General features: G+C 39.0%; 3 protein-coding genes across 3 annotated transcripts in view; 2 read left to right on the forward strand and 1 right to left on the reverse strand.

Moving 5' to 3' along the window:
- Positions 1–2176: 2176 nt before the first annotated feature.
- LOC101163319 (ATP-dependent RNA helicase DDX19B) lies at positions 2177–12059 on the forward strand. The gene is made up of 12 exons (XM_004069168.3): positions 2177–2401; positions 2743–2782; positions 2865–2954; positions 3067–3202; positions 3675–3767; positions 3915–4017; positions 4168–4282; positions 4901–5078; positions 7415–7652; positions 7800–7962; positions 10068–10259; positions 10352–12059. The coding sequence occupies exons 1-12, from the start codon at positions 2345–2347 to the stop codon at positions 10411–10413; spliced, it is 1467 nt and encodes a 488-aa protein (XP_004069216.1). The 5' UTR covers positions 2177–2344; the 3' UTR covers positions 10414–12059.
- On the reverse strand, positions 10575–22939 carry pusl1 (pseudouridylate synthase-like 1). Its single transcript, XM_004069169.4, has 8 exons — positions 22687–22939; positions 22554–22614; positions 20303–20490; positions 18713–18862; positions 16860–17030; positions 13428–13482; positions 13099–13261; positions 10575–12223 (listed from the first exon to the last, which is right to left on the reverse strand). Exons 1-8 carry the CDS (start codon positions 22740–22742, stop codon positions 12177–12179), a joined length of 891 nt encoding a protein of 296 aa, XP_004069217.1. The 5' UTR covers positions 22743–22939; the 3' UTR covers positions 10575–12176.
- Positions 22940–24274: 1335 nt separating this feature from the next.
- The window catches only part of LOC101163810 (arf-GAP with coiled-coil, ANK repeat and PH domain-containing protein 3), a 54330-nt gene continuing 52566 nt past the window's right edge, over positions 24275–26038 (forward strand). Inside the window, exon 1 of the mRNA XM_011475550.3 lies at positions 24275–24569. Within this exon, the coding sequence (XP_011473852.1) occupies positions 24523–24569 (47 nt within the window). The 5' untranslated portion in view covers positions 24275–24522. The remainder of the gene's footprint in view (positions 24570–26038) is intronic.

The raw sequence follows: 26038 nt of genomic DNA on the forward strand, positions 1-26038 counted from the left end.
CTCACCAAAACACTTTACAGAGATAGGAATAGTGTCATTTCATTGCCACATGGGACCTCGCCGAGATTCTCCATTATCAAAGGAGTTAAACAAGGCTGTCCTATCTCTCCTTTACTATTCATCATAGCAGCTGAAATGTTATCCATTTGGATAAAAAACTTAAAATTTGAGAAACTTAATGCTTCAGGCCAGCAAACAGCAATCACTCAGTTTGCTGACGACACAGCTATTTTTATGAAGGACAGCAGTCAAATTTGTGTGATTCTACAATAATAAATGTTTTCTCCAGAGCTTCTGGTCTAAAGCTCAATCTGAAAAAATGTGAATTATTGCCAATTAAAGATTCCACTTTAACAACAAGTGAAAACATTTCTGTTAAATCCCAAGTTAAATATCTGGGTTTTTACCTAACCAAATACTCCAAATCATTGGAAGATCTAAACTTTAGGAAAACTCTAGATAATTGTTAATTAAACCTAAATGTGTGGTCCAATCGAGATATTTCTATTCTGGGTAGAGTTTTTCCAGTAAAGATGGAATCTCCATCAAGATTAATCTACCCAGCATATTCTTTATCCTTCCCTAAATCTGCAATTAAAGACATAAATCAAATTAATTTTAAGTTCATTTGGAAAAACAAAACTCATTATTTTAGAAAAAGTGTGATGTTAACGGATTATGAGGAAGGAGGGCTTAAAGCTATTGATGTTGAATGTTTAGACGGAACGATTAAAATCAACTGGCTGAGATCCTTCTTGAAGAATGAAAAAGGTTCCTGTTTCAATTCCCCACTAAAATATTAAGGGATGTAGGTGGAATTCACTTTCTGCTTAAATGCGACTATGATCTAAAAAAAACTGCCAATCAAACTTTCTGCCTTTCATCAACAAATCCTTGTTTCACAATAACTGGGTGACTAAAGGGATGTGGTCTGTTCTGCATCTACTGGATCATTCTGGAAACATTTTGTCGTTTGAAAATTTTAGTTCTAGATTTCGATTATTTGATCGGAAACATGATGCTGTGATCAAAGCTCTTCCTCTGTCGTTGATCCAATTATCACAAAAGTTCAACAAAGTTCAATTAAAACTTCCTTCACTCCTCTTGGATGGGCAGCCAGTTACAAAGTCAGAACTACCAAACAGCTTTATACGAAGATTGTTTGTAAAAGAACTCTTCCAAACCATTTCTAAACACTTCTCTAAAGAAGAAGTGATTGAATTAAGGTTGAATTTCTTAAAATTTTGTATTTTACCAAGAGTGAAAGACATTCCTTTTAAAATAATTAGTGATGTTTACCCATCCAAGGAATTTTTGAGACTTCGTTTTGGATTTGAAGACAATGATTGCAGTTTTTGTTTAAAGGACATTGAGACGTTGGATCATTTATTATTTAACTGTGGAGTTATAAAAACATTCTGGGAAGAGTTCTGCTTTTGGTATTCTTCCAAAATTGTAATGCCAGTTCATTTAGATGCAAAAAATGTTTTATCAGGGGTCGGGGTGGTATCATCTAATAGAGCGGAAAATATTGTTCTTAATGTCCTGATAATGCAAGGAAAGTTTTACATTCACAAAAATAAATATTTGAAGACCAAACCACTTTTTATTACATTTCATAAAGAGCTCTGTTTTTATTTTCAATTAATTCATTATATGAAAAAGAAGAATGGCTTGAAATTGCTTAGTTTTGTTCAAAAATACAAACTTAATGAGTACCCCTAACCAATATCAAACTTTTTGTTTGGATCTATGTTTTTTTTTCCAATTTATTTATTTATTTTTGTGTGTTTTATGTTCAGGCGTTTTTTCTATTTTTTATGTTTATATGTTATGTTTGGCAATGGTGATTGCTTTCCGAGTTAATGTTGATTATATCGTTACTGTTTGCTATGTCATGTATGATAACTCAAATGTCAATAAAGTTTAAAAATAGTGAGGGCAGAATGACTATGGCTTTTTTAAATAATGCAGGAAAGAGCATAACTCCCTCTACAGGTGAATTTAAAAACAAAGAATGAGGTTGGCAAAATTTGTAATAAACTCTACCACACCCCACCAAAAATTGGACAAAAAGATGCTGGCAATTTTTTTAAACAAAAAAATTGTCCACGATACATTTTATTTTTTCCAAATTGCAGGAGAAAAGTACACTGGAACTTTTGTTGAGTGGAACTTTTTTTAGGAGTCCGATGTTTAGCCGGATGTGTGCGACGTAGAACATACGACTTACGACGTCGCACACTCAGCTTCCATACCACCACGTTCCTTACTAATTATTTCGGAATAGACTGACTGGTTTACTGGGTGGTGTTTCTATTTTATTAAAGTAAATTATATCAAAATGGCTACGGACTCCTGGGCACAGGCAGTTGATGAGCAAGAAGCTGCAGCAGAATCGGTAAGTTTACGAAAAGTGTTGTGTAAGCTAACCTGTTGTTAGCATGCCGTGTAAGCTTTTCCGGCGGTATTTGTAAATAATAGTAACCTCTTTTTTTTCAAAGTAAACCCGACAAAAATGTTGCATATGGATATTTTAAGTGAATAAGTGTGGAATTTGTGGCAGCGTTCTTTTGTTACTTTTTAGTTGAAATGACCGGCTTTGGTTTTCAGGCTAATAAGTTAGCTTAGTTGTTGCGTGACTACGAGGAAAGAGCTTTCGCCTTAGCAGTTTTTAACATGTTGTAATTCGGACTTTGTTATGTTTAAGATTAACTACATATATTTTTTCCAACTACGTAGCTGGGGAATCTTCAATTAAAAGAGAAGCCAGGAGAAAATGGTAAGTTTGTGTAAATGTATGCTAGTTAAGCTAGCCTGACAGTATTGAACTAACATTAAACATAATTGTTGTAACTTTCCAGGCATGTTGGCAGGCGCAGCCGATTTTAGCAACACAGCTCCTAAACCCGCATCTGATGGAGAAACGAAGAATGCAGAAGACGACGACAGCGGTGCTTAGTTTAATATTTAATATTTACACATTTTGCCTTGTTATATATCACATTAAGAAGCTTATAAGATGTGATTTAATTTGACTTTGTGTCTTCTAAAATATTGTTTCAGAGAATAAAGCAGCGCAGTCGCTGTTAAACAAACTGATCCGGAATAATCTTGTCAATACAACGAATCAAGTGGAAGTTCTTCAGAAGGATCCTAATTCTCCACTCTACTCTGTAAAGTCTTTTGAAGAATTGCGTCTGTAAGTACACACGTTTGGCTGTAGCATAGAATCTACAAAGGTTCATCTTATTGTGCAGAGATGGGAATAATTTGGTTTAAACGTACCATGAATGTGGATCTTTTGCTGTCAGATGTATCACATTACACAGGCATGCACATCATGTAGTTTTATCAACTTATTTTTAAATAGGCTAGCTCTTTCTGAAAGATTAAATCAATGCACAAGACATAAAGGAGTTAGAAGTGAGGCCTGTCATCAAGTTGGTCAATAAACCTGTAAATACCTTAGCTTTAGTTTCCAAAAAGTTTCAAGCTTTGTAATTTTTTTTGTAATTTAGTGTATTTCTGGAGAATTTTGATGACATTATTTGAACGTTCACTTTGCAGAATTAGTTTAGCAATATCTAATGTTCTCTATTTACTTTCATCAGTTTTCCTCAGAAGGTGAGATTAAGTTTTTTTTTTCTCTCTTTTGTTCTCGTTTTGTGTAGTAAACCTCAGCTGCTTCAAGGAGTTTATGCAATGGGTTTTAACAGACCATCTAAAATCCAGGAAACGGCTTTACCCATGATGCTGGCAGAGCCGTGAGTAAAACTTGAAGTTTCCAAGAGCAATGATTTCTCCATAAAACTTCTCCTCCACAATAACTAAAACACTGTACTTATTGATTCATGTCACATGAGCAAAAAACGAACTTGTTCTTGAAATTAGTTTTCCTATTTTTGTTTAAGTCCACAGAATCTGATTGCTCAGTCACAGTCAGGGACGGGAAAGACGGCTGCTTTTGTACTGGCCATGCTCAGCCATGTTGACCCCAATAATAAATTTCCTCAGGTTTGTCTTTACCTGCCTTTATTTAGAAATTATTCAATTTTTTATTAATAGTTCCAACTTATTTCTTTCTGTCAGTCTGTTTTACTTAAAAATAAGGTTTTTGAATCTTAACAATGCGAACAACAGTAAAAACCTCCTGTTTCTTTTCAGTGTCTGTGTGTGTCGCCCACTTATGAGCTGGCGCTCCAGACTGGCAAGGTGATCGAGCAGATGGGCAAATATTACCCTGAAGTCCAGTTGGTTTATGCCATCAGAGGAAATAAATGTAAGTCCTTCCTCCATTCTGCTGAACCAGTGGTCCCGAATCCCCAGGCCATGGACCAGTCTGTGGGACAGTTGGTATCAGGCAGCAGCGAGAGAAAAAAATACAACCTATCTTGTTTTCTGTTTTATTTATAATCAAATTCTGAAGGAGGTTTTATTTTAAAAAACAAATGCATTTTTCTCACAATAGGAAACAGAAGAAAAGCTTCAACTTCAAAATAAATAAAGCTGCATTTAACAGACGAAAAGCAGGAGTCTTCACTCCAAGTTGCTAAAATAGTGCATTCACCATTTTTTGGAAAACACGTTTCCCCCCCCATTTTGCATTTAATTTTTTTTTTTTAGCTTCTATGACGGTTTTAGGTTAAGAGAAAATCTATATATCACTTTTGAATGGTAAGCAGATGCAGATATTTTACAGAGAAGGAAGATGAACTTTACCCCTCAAAAGTTCAGGGAAACTAATAGGAAGGCCAAAAAATGAAAAGAAACAAATCAGACGCCCGCTTCAGCAAGCTGGCGCATGAAAATACTATCTTACAATAAACTGGTCAGTTTGGGACCACGGACCTAGACAACACATTTAGTTGGGATGTTTTTGTTTTTGTTTTGTTTCCAGTGCAGCGAGGTATGAAACTACAGGAACAAATAGTCATCGGCACGCCTGGTACCATGCTGGACTGGTGCAGCAAGTTCAAGTTTATAGATCCAAAGAAGATCAAAGTGTTCGTTCTGGATGAAGCCGACGTCATGATCGCCACGCAGGGTCACCAGGACCAAAGTATACGAATCCAGAGGTGAGCTGACCAAAACAACCCTAAAATCCTGTAAAGATGTTTTTCATTCTGCTTTCTTTGAACTAAAAGGGTAAATACAGCAACAGAAACTGCTTGTTTCATCTATCAATCTTCACTTGATCACTTGTATAGGGATTGCTTTAGTGTGTCTATAAAGATGAAGTTACTTCATCAGATGTAGTAGTATTTTACGAAGGAGTTTTAGGGCCACCAAAAATAAATAAATAAATAAAATTACGACATTTTATCTCGTAAATTTACGAGAAAAAAACTCGTAAATTTTTATATCTAAAAAGTCATAGATTAACAAGGAGAAAACACCGAAGTTGTCCGTTTATCGGAGCATCGCTTGAAGATGAAAGATGTGGAGCCTTTTGTGAAGCTTTATTTCCAGGTTTATTATAGGTTTAAAACAAATAGATTCTGAACCTTTGGCGACTCAAAATCAGATTATTGTCAGTGTAGCCGTCTTTCCGGGGTTCAGTGTCAGTAAAGCGGAGTTTCATATGTAAAATAAGGAGCTCAGAGACACGTTTGGGTGCAGAGGATCGTTGCAGCTTTTATTCTCCTTTTCATTCACAAACCCTGAAGTTCATCTGTCACCTTACGTCATGAACCTGTCATCAGATCCGAACACCAATGCGGAAGTAAACGTCCCGTTATATCATCAAACAACAAAGATGAATGAAAATAGTCTATTATATTAGCATTAGAACGTTGAAAATGCCAAAAAAAGTGATCCTCCTCCTCAGACGGAAGCGTCAAACAAACGTAGAGATCTTGTTTTTGGTGGAGGAAGAAAGGATTGAAGTGGAAAGCTGCAGCCGGGACAGCGATGGCTTCATCGGGCTGCAGGGATCCTGCAAACAAACCATCAATAAATAAAACTTTAATAAATTGTAAATCAAACAAATGAGCTTCCAGATATTTGGAACGTTCAAGCTCATTCAGCTCACCTGTTCAACTGAGTTTAGTCGGTCTGCTCTGTTGCTGCGCGGCGTTCACCTGCTGCATTGCATGCTCACTTCCACTTAATATCGTAAATTTACGAGTTTTTTTCTCATAAATTTACGACTTAAAATCTTGTAAATTTACGATTTCTTTCCTCATAAATTTACGAGTTTTATCTCCTAAATTTACGAGATAAAAACTCGTAATTTCCCTTTTTTTTTTTTTTTTTTTTTTTTTTTTGGTGGCCCTAATACTCCGTCGTGGTATTTAAATGTACACATGTAAAAATATTAGGAGCAACTTCTAAATGAATTTGTGTTTCAGTTTTTACTGCTCCAGTTGATGTGATTTTAACTTTAAAAACAGCCTCATGTTATTAAAGTACCTCAGAAATATTTTATTGATCTTAAAGACAAAGCAACAACAATTCTGAATATGAACGCTTAACAAAAAACAAAGCAATAAATGCTTATGATCATTGAGTTTTTCTTCATAAAGGAAGTGTAAGTAATTCTTCTGAAAGCATAATTTGGTAAAGATATTGGTAATAAAGGACATCCTGCACTGTCAACGTCAACAAATCAACTATTAAAAATCATCAACGCTAATTTGGAATGGTCAACGCGTTTTTTTGTCATTCCGGTTTTATGAACACACATACAGCCAGTCGTGTTCACACCGGACCAATGCCTGACACGCAGGTAGCGACAGAGAGAAGATTCTTCTTCTTTTGTGTATTTACTGTTTATTGGAGCTCATCTGCCAGAGCGGTGCAAATCCCGCCAAAAGTTTTGTTTTCATACCTCTGTTCCTATAAATGTCCATCTTAGTCGTATTAATCCGAGTGGACACAAACCACAATTATTGCTGTCTTTGTGATCATGTTTATAACGGTCGGTACTTCCGTGTATTGAAGCAGGCGCCACCCACTCGTCACTGCTAAATCAGAATCCCTGATTGGTCACAGAGCTGTGTCGCTGTGATTCAGCGTGCAAATGTTCAACCGGTTGAACTGTCAGCGTGGGATCAAAGAACGCCCCCATGTGTATGTAGAGCGCGTTTCAGACCCGGGAGCCCGAAATTCTGGTCTGCGCCTGGGGGAGGAGCCAGTGCACACCAGAGAGGGCTGCAGCACTTACATAGAGCATCTTTAAGGTGTTTCTGAAAGGAAGGAGACCTCTGTCAATGCTTGGAGACGATGGATTTAAAGACTTGATTTGGTTGCTGCACCCTGGCTACCACCTAAGTCACCTTTTTTAATTTCTGTAACCGCACCATACGCCAAGCATTAGCAGGACCATACATGCTGCCAACGTTCAGTAGCCATCGACTACTGAAATCCTCGTTTGTGATGGCCCTATCCTGCTCTTTTTTTCACTGCTTAGGATGCTGCCTAAAAACTGCCAGATGTTGCTGTTCTCTGCTACATTTGAGGAGTCCGTCTGGAGCTTTGCTCAGCGCATTGTTCCCGAGCCCAACATCATCAAACTGAAGAGGGAGGAGGAGACTCTGGACACCATCAAACAGTATTATGTGCTGTGTAACAGCAAGGAGGAGAAGTTTGAAGCTCTGTGTAACATCTACGGCGCCATCACCATCGCTCAGGCCATGATCTTCTGTCATGTGAGTGTTTTCACAAGCAAACGATTCAAAAAACATTGAACCTATGAGCCGTCGTTGAATATCAATTACATCAGGTAGCTGTTTTTTGGTAGGCCTCTTGTCTGCCTAAGTATGAATGTAACATTCAATTTTCTCTGTTTAATCCAGACGAGGAAGACTGCTGGTTGGTTGGCTGGAGAGCTGTCCAGAGAAGGTCACCAGGTGGCGCTGCTCAGTGGAGAAATGCAGGTGGAGCAGAGGGCGGCCGTCATTGAACGCTTCAGAGACGGAAAGGAGAAAGTCCTGGTGACGACAAATGTTTGCGCTCGAGGTAAAGTCCACGAACAAGAGGTCTTCAGCTAAAATTTAAAGAGGTCCAGTTAGACAAAAATTCTTGAAGTTAAGGTCCGTGAACAAAAATTCAGTGTAAAATATTTTTAAGTAGCTGAGGATTGGTGGCACATCTGCATGTAATTGATCTCTAACTAACTCTGTACAATTTAGCACTTTTTGACAGAATTGAATGCAGCATAGTATAAAACACATGGAACTGCACACACCCCACAGGAACACTGCCAGAACCAGAACCAGGCTTCACCAAGAAAACTAGATGAAAGGAGGATCCCCAACCCCTTACGAGCGTCTTCCACAAATCAAACACCTCCCTGGAGGAATGTACATTTGAACAAATGTTTGAAGTTTTTTGGTCTAGCAGGGTTGCATTTCAAAACTGGAAAATTAGGAAAACTCCTACATGGCCCTCTGGCTTTTGTTAACTTTTAGCCTTGGGCTTATAACTTAGCTAGCTCTGAGCGAGCAGCCGCGTTATCTCACATGACGCGGCAAGACAAGCAGATGTGGTGGACAGAATCCTGTAGTTTTTCAAAATAAAACTAAAAAAGGTTGGCGTATGCATTTTTTTTCACGTCTGCGGCCCAGGGCTTGGGGACCCCTAATTTAATGGGATCAGGCAGCAGGTTGACAATACGTATATGCGACAAGTTGGGAGTGAGAATGTGTTGCAACAACAACAAGAACTGCACAGTTTAAATACAGGCGGCCATCATATTAGTTTTGCGAGTGTCTAGGTCCGGGTCCGGACTGCAGTCCAATAGTTAGTTACCCCTGGCCGTAAAGTATGGACCCTAGGGCAAAATATTCTTCTGTCCCGCAGCAATTCAATTTTATTTTTATATAGCCCAATATTACAACAATATCTTCTCATTGGGCTTCGCCCAGATTGTTTTTTTGTTTCTTTTTCTCTTACTGCACCGTTGAGAGAACATTTTGTCCTCGCCACATACTCAAAAACATACCGGTATTTTGCACGCACCTAGAGCCCGGTAAAATCAAATTCTGGCCTTGGAGAACGACCTCTGCCCCCAAAAAATGATGAGATCCCCATCATTTTTGGGCCCCATTCATTGAAAAATGAATGGGGCCCAAATCTCTTATGGAGTTTAAAGTCCACTCATGTGACTAATACTGTAACTAATGTATCTAAAGAAAGTTTTAGAAATATTATGGGATAGCCACAGGACCTACACGGCATGCATTATGTGGCAAAGTGTGACATTCTGTGATTTTCACTTAATATGGTAAAAGGAAACTTTGGTTCAAGCGATCTTCACGAAATTTCACGGGAAGAGGGTGCCATCTTAAATTTTTCCAAAAAAGAAAAAAAACACCATTAGTACCTTTAACAAATTGAAATTCCTTTTAGGGGTTTCAATCTATTGCCTCCTAAAATCCTCTTGCATCATTAGGAAGCCACTTGGGAAAAATATTGGTTTGTAGTTTGTAGATTTTGAACGCGTTAGCATGGCGAGGAGGCAAAAGTGGCGTTCTCTGTTCCTCGCACATTTTTGCCGGAATATTGTGGACGTTTATTACTGGCTCAAGCTGAAGGAAACAATATAACATAAGATATATTTTGGCAATATGAGGAATTTGGGCTTGGATAACAAAAATCCTTAGTTGCCAAGGAAATCCGAAAATGTACTTTTGCCATGATTCAAAGAGGTTCATTGTGTCTATAAGATTATACTGCGTGTTTAATTTATTTTTTATCAGACACTGGTTTGTACGTTTTACATTACAAAACAAACCAGTGTCTGATAAAAAATAAATTAAACACGCTGTACTTTTGCCAGTTCTTCTAAAAATGACATAAACCTGTTTGTCACCCTTAGGCGACCAAAAAATAAAATGGTTGCTATGGAGATAAAACCAACAAAGAAGATGCCATTTTGAAAAACGTGTTTTGTTGAATGAATTTGCTAGTGGAGCTTTGACTGGCGCGGATGAGGAAAGTGAGGCAGGGGGGGCGGCTGGGGTCAGGAAGCGCCTGACGTGCCGTACAACGCTGCTTAGGACTGAATGTTTTTTGTAACCTCCTGTCTGACCATCGCTTTTCCTTGCTTTGCTTTTACCAAGGCATTGATGTCGAACAGGTTTCAGTGGTAATCAATTTTGATTTGCCGGTCGACAAAGACGGTAACCCCGACAACGAGACCTACCTGCACAGGATTGGGCGCACGGGTCGATTTGGGAAGAGAGGACTGGCCATCAACATGGTGGACAGCAGGATGAGCATGAACATCCTCAACAGGATCCAGGAGCATTTCAGTACGTTAGACGACTGCACTCGTGCACCATTTTGGGAAGGCTACAACCATTTCATTAGATCCATTTAACCTCAATATCTCTTTATTTTACAGATAAGAAGATTGAAAAATTAAACACTGATGATCTGGATGAAATTGAGAAAATTGCCAGCTAAAGGAGATTCCCCCCTCACCCCGTTTGCTCTCTGAGGACATTTTGCTTCTAGAGTGTTTTATGCTTTTATTTTTTTTTATTTTTAGCGACTGGAGAAAAGAGCAAAACCACACTCACAGTAAAAGTTTACACGTGGATGCGTCTCTTCTGACAGATGTTTGCTTTTTTAAATTCTGCCCCGTTTCACTCTTTGTACTACTTTGAATAAAATGTTTGAGTTTATTGTTGCGTTCTGTGAGGCGGTTAAAGCAGGCAGACCCCCAAACCCTCTTAAAGGTTTTCTTCGTGCAGCTTTGGCTGAAATCTGCATAGAAAATATGCTTTTTATGTGCCACCAAATTATTTCATTTACAAAAACGTAATGTGATTGAATGTAACTGAATCAAGGGGGACTGTTCAATGCTTTCATTGTGCTCTGTCACAACTCCCAGACGCCAGTGCAAAGGGTGAAGTTGGGTTTTACTGCCCTGAGTGGGTTTCTGATGGTTTTATGGGTCTATGCAAACTTTAAAAAAACTATCAACCTGTAATCAACGTGACACAAATTAATGCTGAGATATAAACCTCATCTTTAGTATCAGGGTGTGTGGATCAAATTGCCAAAAGAAATGGAAAAGGCTGCGTAAAGACACCATGCTAACTACAAATCATAAAAATGTTTTAGCCACTTCAGCCATTTTTATCTTTTTCTTTTGTCACTCATAAAAACTCATTTTACCTCAAACGGATCACCAAGAATTTTTCTGTGTCTCATGTTTTCTTCATCAGGATTTCCACTTTAATTTAAGTAAACTTCATTGTTCCGTCACCCAAAAAAACGCAAGGCCTTCCTCAAGTGCATTATATACAGATATGGTTTTGTTACTGCTATAAAACATTGGTTTCATACTCTGGAAGACTTGAAATTTTGATTATACATTGAAATCTAAGTGACTTTAGGATGTGTTTGATTCTCTTCTGAAACCAAATGCTGAATTGACTTGAGGACCTATGCTAATCAGATTAGCTGTGTTGCTCCAACACAGTCAGAAACGGGATACTTGTACTTGTGTACATATAATTTTTACGTCAAAAGGAGTGGAATTATTTTTCCCAGCACTTCTGAGAAGTGCAAAAAGCACTCCTCTGGGTTTCGTTTTGACGGCATCAATCAGAAAAACCTCACATTGGTTGGTTCGCTTAGGGAGTGTGGTTTTGAAAATGACGGCCGCCGTCTCCACTGAGCCTGCGATGAACCTCATACGTGTTCTGGCTGGAAGTCTCAACGTCATTGGACTGAAATGTGGAACTTTTGCTGAAATAAGACACAAAATGAGGAGAAAAGAAATGCTACAAATACACAAGTCTGTGAGGAATGTAGGTTTGTTTGGACACTCAGATGTGTACACTAATGGAGTGTGCGTTTTGTTGGTTAATATTGTATAACACCACTATATGACATTAATGGAAACTGCAGTTTTGGTTATGGAGTTTAACACCCCCCCCCCTCCCCATGTGTTGTACATCTTTAATAACTGATGATCTGCATAACCTGAATCATGTACACAACCAATAACTGGGCTAAAATGGAGACCATGATAGGTCTGAGCCGTGTTCATGCACACAGTTATGTATTCTTAACATGTTGAATTAAAGAAAAGTAGATGTTCATTTAGCATTTATTCTTTGTGTGAGAAAACTGACTTGAAAATGGGTCTCCTATATGAACATGTATACACAAAAGTCTTTGCTCCAGTGGTTCATAAGAAGCAAAGCATCTTTGCATCAGTCCTTGAAGTTGTCGGTGCACAACGCTTGTCGTAAAGGCAAGTCTGGAAAAAAGCAGACGAGTTCCAGTAAATGAGCGGATCAGATAAAGTTCATGACAAAAGGCCAAACCTGCATGTCAGAGTCTAAATGGAACAAATCTTTAGTGAGAAACACTAGGCAGAATATAACTTTTTGGCTCAAAAATTGAATATAAATATTAGTTTTTAACTGTAAATATTATTTAACTCAAAAATGAGCCTGCTTGGGTTACCGGGCAGGTAGAGGGTTGGATCTTAAGGGGGTCGCAAGTGTGTCTTGCAGTTCCCTTAAGCCTCGTATGACCACTTTATGGGTGGCATGAAAATGGAACATACCATTTCTAATGAACTACTGCCGTTCTGCAGACACTATGCTCTAGACAACGACAGTTTTTTTTTTTTTGATTTTGGGTAAAAATGGCATAATCATAGAAAAACTATCCCCATATATGTGATATCTGCATCTCAAGGGGGGCACAGGTGTGTGTTGGAGTTTCCTTAAGGCTCATATGGCCACCTCATAAAAATGGAACATACCATTGTCATGCGTGTGGTAAGTGTATCATGAAGTTTCTACGAGGATAGTGTAAGTTAACGCACATTTATGTTGTTCATGTGATGCTGTCGTGAGGTGTGATTTAACCTGTCATGCCCATAGGAAGAAATGTGCATAAACATTTTAGCTCAAAAGGCTCACTGAGTGGTCTACGACCTTGATATTTTGTGCGTGCCCAGTATAGATTTGTCCTTTTTTTCACCAGCAGACAGTCTGTATCCGCCCTTAAGGGCAGTTGTGACTAAAGCTTTAGTTTGTTTTTTCAAGAAAACAAACTAAAAATATTTCACCCGAAATAGAGGTGAAATAAATAATAAAGGCTTCATCTGTACATGTCACTGACCTGACTCTCTGTACGCCACTTGGGTGAGAAAGAGACCATGGGCCGGAGCGACCAGATTCTGAGGGTAGGCCAGATTGTCTTTAGCCTCCAGTAAATCTCTGAGCTGGGACACGGTCAGCAGCCCCCTGCCTACAGCAACGAGGGCCCCCGTCATCCGGCGTACCTGCAGCCAACAGCCAGAACCTTCCCTGAATGTGTGCACTGAGGAGCTCGTGACAGTGAAGAGAAGACCCGTTATCACCAGCAGGTGGTGCTATGAGCATTGACATGCAACGGCAGCATCCAAACGCAGGTTTGCTGAATCATGAGAGTCTCAAAGAGCAACAAACCTGTTTATAGAGAAAGGAACGACTCGTGAAGGTCAGCTCCAAGAATGATACCTGTCTGGAAAAAAGAGAGGAGTTACACGACTCATTACTGACATGTGCATCTCATCCAAAGCACTTCTAACAAAAAGGCTACAACACATTAAATCTAGAAACAAGATAGACACAAACAGAAGACAAATAGGATATTGAGTTATTTCTAAAATAAAAAAAAACATCAATGAACAAATTAAAAACAACTCTTTAAACCTTTCTTATTTTCAAAGATCTGGCTTTCATAGGACATTTTAAAAAGATTCCTGCCTTTGTTTATGGCTGACGTTTACGCCAGACCATCATACATGTCTGAACGCCACATACTGGACCCTCAGATGCAGCTTAGGCTCTGCAGGATTATGTCCACGATCACAAAAAACAGGAATTAGTTTTCTGAGAATTCATATGTAGTTTATTTTCATTATATATATTTGTTTTGTTTTTTTCGTCACAGAAGCCCCTTTTGTCATAGAAATAGGAAAACGCTACTGAGAAAGCGGGCACATATGCAGAATTGGGTCAAATGCAAAGTGGACTCACATTCAAAGACAGATCTTATAGTGAAGCTGTCAGTTCACGAACCCTGAAAATAATACAAGGCTGTGACCTTTAAGCCTGGACTAACAGATACACATAATGTTGTCGGCTCTGTCCTTTTTGCTTTCATCATCTGCAAACAGCGGTAACAAACTCCATTCAAGGGAGAAAAGAGTCCATCTGTGCGTTAGTATGACACAGCTGTACAATTCAAGCTGAGCTAGTCATGGTGGTGGGAGCATCATGATTTGAGCATCCATGCTGGAACTCAAGGATTGTGGTGTATTGTGAAAACATTCACAAATAACCCCTTCAGTTTGATCAAAACTTTACATGCAAACCACCTGTAATCTGGGTTAGATATAGAACTTTAAGGAACCCAAAACTATTTGAAAAAATTATAAAAAATAAATAAAATTTGATATTAGTAAATAAAATGAATGAGATTGACTCTTATTTAGACAATACTGATTCATAAAATACATTGATCAGTAAAATTTCCTGGTCCCAGCAGCAGAAAACCGCTTAGCTGTTTGCAGTTTCTGACGAAGCAAAAGCTAGCTTAATACTTCAAGAATAATCACTCTCTTCAGACACAGGAAACCAGAAATGGTACAAGTTAACCTTGTGCTATCTTAGATGACCCCACCTTTACATTGACGTGTTCTCCCTACCATGACAAAGGTGGATAAAGGTGGAAAGATTTCATGTAATCCATGGACACCAGTGAAGATCACAAATCATTGAAGAAAAAAGGTTCAACACACTGTCTAGTGGGTCTAGATGACCCAACTCCCAATGTTAAAGTGCCTAGGATAGCACAAGGGTTACAGGAAAAAAAGTTTATTGAAATTTAAATGGGTGAGAAATACATTTGTACAGATTCAGGATCAAAAACTGACTTGACTTGTGATAAATAATGAATCCCTTTTATTACAAGAGCAAAGAACAGGGATCTTCATGGAACAATGAAGGCAGCTGGACTAAGAACCACCGTTCACTCTAGTGGGGGTATTTTTTATTCAACCCTTGGGTTCTCAGCCGGTTGGCCCCCCACGTGTGATGAGGGGGTTGAGCGTGACATTTCCTATAAGTACTACTAACAGTCTGTCCGTGCAGGAGCGTACTGTGCTCCATATTTTCAAGAGGAAATCATTACTGCTCATATATTTGGCTTGGAGGGCGACCCCCACAGACAGACCCAAGGCCCCCGTGGCCCTCTCTCCTGCCTTTTCATCTCCACTCAGGATTTTCTTTGATCCTTGATGTGTGTAGCATGTTTAAAGACCCACTCCGATAATCGTCTGATCTGTTGTAAAAGTGTTCCCAGTGGTCTATTAACTATGATTTTGCTGTTTTTAGACTAAATCTAAAAACCTATGTCATTTTCTAGAACATTTTTTCCTGCAGAGCGGCAGCACTTCATTACAAAATTCACCTCTGAGTAGTGAGTGGAATCGTCGTCGCGGAGTAACCCCGCCCCCCTTCCCAACACTGAGAACGCTTTGTCTACACTCTCTCCCACTAGCTTACAGGCCCCACACCTCCAACCCAACATTATCGGTGCATCAAAAATGGCGAGCAGTATTGGAGCTATCCAGTCGAACAGTTCAGATCCAGGTTCCAGCTCAGACGAGGAAAACAAAGACGTTCACGGATCTACTTGTCTACAAGTGGATGCATCCGAACGGAGTGGAGCAGGAAGCCCGTGGCCCGCCCAACACATTTTCAACGTAACACACAAGCTTTTTTTTTCCAACAGCATCTTTTTTCTCTGCTTCTGGTTCACATTGATTTGAATAAAGAAATCCTCAGAAATGCAGTTTTGAGCTTTTCCATATAATAATCAGATGTTATCCATCATCAGAAAAATGCTACAAGAGCATTTTAAAAACACACAATTTTTAGCGGAGTGGGTCTCTAAAAGACGACCATTTGGCTTTTGGCTGTTTTTACTGCAGCCAACTTTGAAAGCGTTTGGACGTCTTCCTTCTTCTGTGCTCGGTTTGTGTTTAGGAGTTTTCAAACAGATGCAAAGATAAAATATAGTTGACAGTTAAAAAAGGTTTTAGAGTTTGGCTTGATTTTTTTTAAAGTTCTTTAAAAACAAGATGAGGACTTGATCTTGAAACTTGACCTCAAAGACTTTGGTTTCAGCACTTTTAAACCAGTTTAACTTCCTCCCTTTTGCTTTTACAACATAACACTCATTAGGTTCATGTTGTATGACATTTTTGACTGTGCAGAAACATTCAGCACTGATTACTGTTCCACAGCTGACGTTGTTGAGTCCTGCTTGTGACAGTGGATCATTTCATCTAAAACAAGACTTGCAAAAATTAATTTTCAGACATTTATGTTTCCAAGAAAAAAATTTGAACAATTTTCCATATTTTTTCAGCTAAATATTTAACTCGTTTCTACATCATTCTGTAAATCTTAATATAATCTTATTTTCATGTGCCTCTGCATCAAAAAGAGATTCAAAAAAGTTTTTAACTCTTTTTACCGAACAAAACCAACATTACGTTTAAGTTTGAGCTCCTTGTGAGTTAAAACGTTCACAAACAAACCTCTCTCTGGCATTAAGGAACTTTTCTAGGGCATTTACCATTAAAGAACCACAATTTTGAGACCAGACTATCTTTGACCAGACTTTCTTGATGACGTCTCCATGTTTTGTTCTGAACATATGTTATGGGTTATTACATGATTTATTGAAGGTAAAGAAACCTCAAGTGACACAGACAGTGCTGGCTTAAAAGTGTAAAAGGTGACTTTAGAAACGAGTAAGTCTTCAAAACGCATGTATTATGTTGATTTGTCATTGTGTTTCACTGTTTCAAAGTGTTTATAGTTTACCTGTGAAAGTACGTGCTTGCAAAAGAGTTTCCCAGCTGTATAGAGGCCACATCCAACGTCTTGACGGGGTTTTTGAAGGTCATGTCAGAGTTCACTGCCCTGAAGCTGCTGAAGTCATGGGTCCCGATCAACACAGCAGCCGCCTCACGCATGGCTTCCACATCTAACTCTCTGAAAAACAGCGCATTTCATTTTAGAAGCAGCCCCTGCAGTCAAAAGGCTCCCTGACCCGCCCGCCTCTTGCAGGTTTATGTGACACTGCCGCCGACCTGAGAGTAACTCGGCTGAGCAGCGAGGTCAAACTGAAGTGTATGCTTAAAGCCCGGCGTCTTTTCAGGTCGTCCTGTTCCTGTTTTCCCGTGAACTTACATAATACTAACATCGTGAGGGACGAGGCCACGTGAGAGAGCGCGAGCGTGTCGACCAGCGGTTCATTTAAGGGAGAGAGTGAGCGCAGATTCTCCACGGCTTCATGGAGCGACCACTGCGTGACCGTGAGCTGTCGGAAGAAGAGATACGCCAAGCAGCAGCGACTCACTCATTCAATTCTTAATGTACTCTTCTAAAAAGATAACATTAAGAAAAAAAAAAGTAAAAAGAAGTGCAGAAAGATCCACTCAACTAATCACTAAAAATAATTTAAACCCCACTCTGATTAAAATGGTGTTTTTAAAATGTTCTTGTGGCAGTTTTCTGATGATAGAGGACATATTTAAATAAAAATCAAGCTCCGAATTACATTTTGGAGTGTTTCTTTTCACAAGTCATTATGAATCAGGACCGGACAAAAAGAAATGCAGCTTGAGAACAAATACGCTGGGTTGGCCACAGACTCTCTTCCCTGCCGCTCTGCAGAAACTATGACCTGGAAAACCACACAGTTGTTTTTTTTTTTTTTACATTTTGGCTAAAATCTGCATAATCATAATTAAAAGATCACTGGGAACACTTTGAAAATAGTTAAACGTTTGCAAAAATCCAACATGTTTTAGTCTAAAATTTCAGAATGTGGGGAAGTTCCAGGAAATATTCCGGCTGCGGAGAAAAAAAACTGGCTGATATTTCTTGCGCTGAGAGAGTTGGAGTGGGTGTGACGGCTGCTGCAGATTAAAGAGCAAACTGCGAGACGCTGCTGAGGCCGAATGAGCAGAAGAGCCAGATGGACGGATGGAGAGGCAAAGCAGCAGAGGAGAAGAATTACGGAAGCAGGAAGAGTCAAAAAAGTATAGGAAAAAACTGGGAAGCTACGAAGGAGAAAGAACCAAAATGAAAGAAAAAAAGGAAACCTATAACTACAACATGTGGGTGTTGTGCTGCGCGCGTATAAGCCTGCAGCTTATCTTGTCCTACTTTTCCCCAAATGAGTGAATGTGAGGGAGCAGACAAATTCTCAAAAGAAGACTGTCTGAAATGTGTTTCCTTGTATTCCCTCCGCCTGCACAAACATCTGCTGAGCAGCAAACCCCTCAACGTCTCAACTGTCCATCATGTCCGTTTGCTGTTGTTTTGTTAGGGGGTCAAGGAATACCTGCAGCGTGTTTTCAATAGGTTACATAATCGAGCCACTGTGTTTAATGTGTGGAAGACAGTAATGGAGCAGTACTCTGATTACTCAGGGGAGCAATCAATTCAAGCTTCTTTAAACATTGCAAAAATAACAAGAGCAAGAAATCTTCAGCCCCTCAAATGACGTATTTTACGTATTTTTGATCCTCTGTTTGTAATTCCACTCTGCATTTCTCATCTGTCACATGTCTTCTGCCCCCTCCCTCCGCCCCACATATAGTGTTCCAGCACCGCCACTGGCTTAATGCATGGATGAAGAAGGATGGAGAAGTGGAGCTTTGACTTACGTGTCCTGGATGTCCCAGCAGAGGTTGGACTCAGTGAGAGGAAGCAGAGTGCGGTGGCGGACACCAAGTGCTACGCGGTAGACGTAGGTCCGCGACTGTGCGCGGTACCGGGCGTGGAAGTCATCTGCAACGCGGTGAGCTTGGTTGATCCTAAACAAAACAAAAAAATAGATTCAGACATTTACATAGTGTGAAAGAGTAAAAAGGTTGTCACTACAGACAAAAGCCCCTAAAGAAAGAGATATATTCTGTCAGGACCGCCCAGTTCTGATGCTGGACATCTATCACCCTGCTAGTTATCCAGTTACTGATTCTGACCCCCCTGCTGTTTACCTGTGCTGTGCTGTTTCTAAACCTCTTTAAGATTTGACACGGTGTATCATTATTAATACGTTTGCTTGATTTGTGAATGTCTAATTCCTTTGTCTTGCTCTTATTTTTTTGGATTCTAAAATGTATTATTTAAGTGAAACAGCTTTTCTTTGTGTTTTGATTTTTCCCTTTTTGGAAACTTGGATCCTGTCTCTGGCTCGTCTCTGCTCTGTACCTGACCGAGTACCTCGTCTCTGCTCCTGTTCCTACACCTGCCTGTGGTTCCTGTCTCCGGCTCGATTCGCGCTCCCGGCCGTCCCCCCAACTCCGTCTGGATGAAGCTCATCTGCTGGACTTTAAATATGTAGTTTTAGAGTTAGATAAGTTAATTCTTCTCTATGAGTTCTGGTAAATCGCCTGTCCGTCCTGGGGGAGGATCCCTCCTTCATGTGGGCAACCCTTGCCTTCACCTTTACTGGCTACTTGAATGTGACGTGACAGCAATCAGCCGTTCAATGAACCAAACACTCCCATTAACATTTAATCAGGAGCACAAAGCACGGCCTCACATTTATTCTTCAATGCTCTGCTTTTCAGCGGGTTTTAATCAAGATACATCGATCAAGATACATCGATTTTTCTGCAAAATAAGGCAGATTTTACAGCAGCACAAAAAAAAGACAGAGATGTTTTGTTGCAGAGTCCAGTCTTTGGCTTTGTCAAGCAGAAGACAAAAAGCTCTGAGCCATTGCTGTGATGACGCTCTGTTGTTGTCCTCTGATGTGAAAGGGTAATGTAACAAATGACAGGTTAGTTTGTTTAGATGTGTCTGCATGAACACCGCTGAGGCTCTTTCACACTAATTCTACAGCCGTTCTACTTGAAGGGCATTTATGTAGGTTTGTGTGTGTGTTTTAGGGCATGTGTGTGTGTAACTGTGGATACTCCAGATCAAACAGTGGAGCCAGTTTAATCCTTTCTAACCTTCTCTCTGCAGGTTTCAGGATTAGCAGGATGCTGGGAGCTTCCCTTTCCTCTCCTCCTCTCGTCTCCGTGTGATTCCCATATGGCTGTTTTACTCTGCATTCACTGTGAATCATGACTCACTAATCTAACTATTGTGCTTCTACCATACTATTCTATTTCTCTCTATATTTCTGAATTGCCGTTTTCAGGATTTCTATTCTTGTAAATGAAGAAATAACTGTGTTTGACTTTTGAAATTGATTTGTGAACGCTGGAGCTTACAGCGCATTCTCCTGAACTGGTCGCACTCACCTGATCTGCTCCGTCTGCAGGTGGTAGTTCAGGGCTTCGACGAGAAGGTCTTCAGCAAAAGGTGGCTTGTTGTTCCTGCGCTGGAGGTCAAAGTGGGCAGAGTTGGAGAGGGCGTGCACACCTGTGTCAGTCCTGCTCGACACCGACAGGGACGCAGAATTGACGGGCTTCAACTTCTGAATCGCTTCCTGTGGAAACAAAAAATGGGATAAAGAAAATCAAATCCACACTGATGATATTATAAAAAAATATATTTAGGCCTTAAACTTGGACTTCAGACATGTTAATATTACCCCACTTTGATATGACAATCAGGTGATATGCATCCTCACAAAAGGATAAAGAGCAACTTGTTTTATATTTGGTCATTTTATATATTTAAGAGAATGACAGATCAGACTATATACATTTCTTAAGGCAGTTTGAATACCAGCTGTAGGACAGAATAATCCAAAATATATTCTGAACACCAACTGATCTGTTAGTTTTTTATAAACAAATTGGAAATATTATAAAGTACAGTGATAGGACGAATTAGAGCTATATCCTGTAGTAACCCTGTTATAACGCCATTGCTATTATTATTATTTGCTGTTTTTTGTGTTCCTTTTATGAAGTGAACCACTTTACATAAAGATATTTAATAAAATCCGTATATTATTTTCGCAAAACTTAAAGGAAAGAATGAATGAATCTACACATAAAATTCTAATCAAGTCCCTTCTTTATAAATATTTTTTTCAAATAAAAATGTATTTCAACATTCTGTTGGGAATTTCAATCTTTTATTTTACCACTAAAGAAAAACATGCTTGCTTGACACTTTATTCTTAAAATTATATTTTCTTCTAACGTCAAATAACTTTTGTAAGCTCTCCGGAACCACTGTATTGTTAACTTTAAGCATGCCTAATAATCAGTGATGAAAGTCAGGCAAGGAAAAAATCCCTGAACTTTTCTTTGAGCGATATGGCGGGCACAGAGCGAAATTTTGGAAAAATACGTGGTCTTAGATGCATTCTGGTGCATTCTGGCAACTAGTTATTCACTTCTTTATCAAGAAACTAAGACTAATTGGAGCATCATGATTTGTCATTCAAACCCCTAGTTTGACTCTCCATTAAGGACTTGCTGGTCCTAAAAAAGAATTTGGAAAATTGCTCAAAGTAACACAATCCTACAATCTACGCTTTTCCTTAAAGCTGCAAAACATACAATTGCTAAAATATAGTAACATCAAAGCCCCAAATGGCAAAAAGAACACCAGTAACTATGATATTCTATGAAAATACCTCAGTTATTTATACATTATTTCTGCTTTAGAAATGACTGATGTACAACATCCACTTGCACTGTTTTCTCAAACTATAATTACATCAAAATATGGGATCTGCTTTAAACTATAATTCTATAACATAATACATCAATTCTTTAACACCAATACTAAGTAATCTGGGAAATATCAAAACAAACATACAAACTAAACTAAACATTGTAAACATTATTTTTTAAGGGAGTGCGGGTCCAAACCATCAAATACTTATAATTAATGTCAACTATACTGAACTAAATCATGGTAATTAGGAAATACAAATAAATTAGATAGAGAAATGTATTCAAAATAAAAACTGAAACTCAAAACTAAAATTGAAATTATTTCAAAATGTGGTTTTGAGATTATTTTACACAAAAAAGTATTTGACCTACACTACCTTAAAAATCTTTTTTTTCCAGCCAAGACCACTTCAATTTGTTTTTTATCGTCTTCTCACAACTGAGGTCGTGACCACGCTCAATAATGACGATGCCTGCCATTTTTTTAACACAAATTTGATCGCAAACTCTTCAGATGTGTTTGTGAAAGTTTAGCGTGGGTCCGCCAGTTTTGGTCTCTAGGGAAGCGAGTCACGCTAACCACGTGGTGCAGACAGAGCCAATCAGACCCGTCGACGCATCCGAAAGCAACTAAAACGTCCCGTCATTGGTCAATTAGGCCGGGAAGACGAGAGATGGCCACGACCATAGAGGAAGCGATCTGCGGAGAAATATAGAAAATAAAGCTAAAATTAGCTGATTTCAGACCATTTTCTAATCCGGAAAGCGATTTGTCCGTAGAGATCAGGTCTTTATTTCCCGGAAAGTACGTTCGGTTTGCTCAAAAACCCGGATTTCCGGGAATTCCCGGAAGACTTTCATCACTGAATAATAGTTTAATAACAATAAACACAGAAGGAAAACAGGAAATGTTTACCTCTATGTGATCCTGAACTCCCTTTTTAACCATCTGCTGGGGAGGAACTTTCACTACACCGCTGCATAAATCAAAATGAACATCGTTTCAATAGTGTCAACAGTGATTTATTACTTGTTCTACCTGGACTAACCTGTATTTTGTGCCTATGTACTGAAAAAAGATGAGGTATCGAGCCCCGTTGTGCATAATGTTTCCAATAACGACAAGTTACATGATTGTTTTTTCTTAACAGCCAAACGCTGAAATGCAGCTACGAATCTGCGCAAAAATAATCCATGCTTATTGCTGCAAAAGGTTTAAAACACCAGAGAAAACGTTGACTTTGACAAACCACCGCTGTAGCAAGAGCCGCGTGCGTGTTTGACACGCAGTTATGACGTAATCGAGCAGCGACAACAGCAGGGCGAATTTGTAGTCCGCGTACCACTTTTTTTCAAATGCTAAATTATAACAAAGGTTTTCTGTTAGGAAAAGCTTGAGCGATTATTTTTGACACTGATGACAACGAATAGAAATCGGTCAAGAATAAAGTGAAGAGCAAGGGCAGGATAACTGAGAAGTCAGCATGACTTAAGGATTTATTTTATTTTAGTAAAACCTCAATTTAAGAAAAATAACATTAGAACTGATTTATGTTAAGACTTTTGATAGTTCATTGAAGACTAAAGCCAAAATTGCAAATAAAGGATCAGGGGGCGTAATAATTTGTTTCAATAATGATTCGATTCAATACCATAAGTTGTGGTTTAGAATATGATTCAATACCAATATTGGTTTATTTTGAACAATCGGATTTATTGACCTTAAATTAATCCGGGACATTTTTAGAGAAAACCTTAACCAGTGTGACTCAGAGATAAATAACTGGGTACTGAACAGTGCAGGTGAAGTTTGGTTGCTTGTATTTCTTGCAAGATAATAAAGTGCAAATTAAATATGTGTGGAAACAAACAAGTAAACAAGAATTAATGGACACTTTATGGTCACATGTTTTTGCTAAATTCAAAGTGTTTCCACTGGACTGGAATGATGATAAATGCCTTTAAAAATATCAAAAGAAAACGTATGATAACTGTGTGATGTGAGACACCCCTTCCTCCCCTTAAATAAGTTTCCCTGTAGGCCTGCACAATAAATTGCAAAGTTCTCGATATTGCGATATCAAGCTGTGCAATAAGCATATCGTAAAAGACAGCGAAGATGGCAATAAATGATTACCTTCAATGTGCCAAAACCATCTTATGGCAGCTTGAAGTATTTAACGAATCCAAGAAATCCATTTATGCATTTAACCAATAGGATGAACAGCTTCACGTTGTTGACCAATCAGATGGAGCCCTTTCATGTTAGATCCTGCCTCCTATGTAGACGAGAGTCATTTGGAGTATATTTTAAGTTATATTGACTCCAATCTAAATCAAACTGTTACATTGAAATGGAAATTATGTTTTTGGTTGTTTTGCTATTTGTCCATAAATCGCAAGTTTTATCGTCATTGCAATATTGATCATTTATACCGCACATTGTACGTTTTCCTCATGTCGTGCAGCCCTACTCCTCTGTTATTTGCATTGACATATACTACCTATGAGTATTTATATTTTAAATACATCTAAATGAAATATGGCAAATAAAATCAATGTATATTTATGCATGTAATATGTATCAATGAGGCTGTCATTTCGGTCTTCTTGGCTTGCCATACATTTGTGGCTGCAGGCTCACAGGTTGTCGGTATTGGGCGCTCTCCCTCCTCTCTCGCCGCGCCTCTCGCCGGCTGCAGCAGCAGCAGCAGTGTAGTAGTCTGCCCGTCTCGCACTGTTCTGTGTCACGCAGCCGCTGATCGAGGGGCGTCAGACTGCTGCTCGTCAGGGGGATACCAGCCGCCATCCGCGCACTTCACGCGTCATCCAGCCGCGGGCAATGACATTAGTCAACTGAAGTGGGAATACAAGAAAACGCAAAAATGACGGTGGACTTTGAAGAATGTATTAAAGATTCCCCCAGATTCAGGTAAGGCTGCTCATGTGGTTCACACGGCGGCGCCGATGGCACACCTTCATTTCTCAGTCAAATGCATGTATTTTTACGCAAACATATACGTGGCTATGTGACATGAAACGAACATGGGGCCATTTAAATGCACACGTTCAACAATGGAACGGCGTTTGTCTCTCCGTCCATGCCTTGAAAATGTGGTGACATATTCATTCAGCCACTGCTTGAAATGTCCCCATTTCATCTGGTTTGTCTGAATTGTGGCCCATCTGTCTGTATTTCCTCAGTGTACAGGGATTTTTGCATGTGGCTGCTGCTGAAATAACAGATTCAATGAGATGTGGAACAAAGCCAATGAGAATCCATTGTGCTTCAATGTTAATGAAATTATTATTTATTTCTCAATAGCTAATATTGATAAGGTTTTGACTACTGGCTTTATGTGGGTCACTTGATTGTCTGGAGATCATTGAGAGTGAGTGTTGCATTGCATGTACAGTGTGGGTGCACTCATCACTGAATTCATAGAGTATGGCCTGCTGTCGCCTACATGTGTCAGTTTGCACACTGGAGGGAAAAGATGCCCTTGCAGTGGCAGCAGGGAGGAGATGCACTGCAGGAGTTAATTTTTTTTTTTGTAATAATTCCTAAAAGATTCATGCAGTTCAGCACTCATGCAAAGCAGGAGAACCCTTTTTCTAACCACCTTTTTCATTGAATTGAAAAAAAAAAATGTCAATAAATAAATTTAAAGTTTCCCCCATGCCAGCCTTTGAGTCATCCTCATTCCTCTCCTAACACAATCTTGTCTGTTTTGTTGTTGGAGATTTCTTCAGACTAGCAGTCCATTGACTGCGCAAACAGACTGGGGAAAACTGAGAGAAACAGACATGCAATGTGCTCATTAAATCACACTTCACCGGTGATGGATAGCCGAAGCAGAAGGTCAGGAAGAAAAGAAGCAGCACACATCCACACACTTCCTCTGTTCTCTGCTGGTTCTCTTTCCATTTGGGCTATAAAGAATGTTAATGAGGAAAATTCCACCACATATAGGAAACTGGTTATATAATTGTAAAACCATCAAAGTGATGGAAGTTGTAAAAAAATTATGGGTCTTTAAAATGGTTAAATATTGATTCACCATTTCCACCACTATGATATATCTGTCTTATTATGGTTCATTTATTCTTAGATGCTGAATTAGAGTTTGGACATACTAACCAATTACTATTTCATCATCAAGGATGCAAAAAAAAAAAAAAAAAAAAACACCTGTGTCACAAAATCATCCAGATTGACGCAGGGGCTTTAAAAAGTGCCTGGATGGCTGTTAGACACTTTGAACAAAGATTGTGAGAGTGACCGCAAAGTATTTTTTTATTTAATAAAACCTCCACTCACAATTTGTTTAAAAAAAAACAATTGTTTTCAAATTAGACAGTTTTATTGTGAGTAAGTAGAATGACATGCATTACCAGGAA

The sequence above is a fragment of the Oryzias latipes genome, chromosome 5, assembly GCF_002234675.1.
Source record: "Oryzias latipes chromosome 5, ASM223467v1".
Lineage (NCBI taxonomy): Eukaryota > Metazoa > Chordata > Actinopteri > Beloniformes > Adrianichthyidae > Oryzias > Oryzias latipes.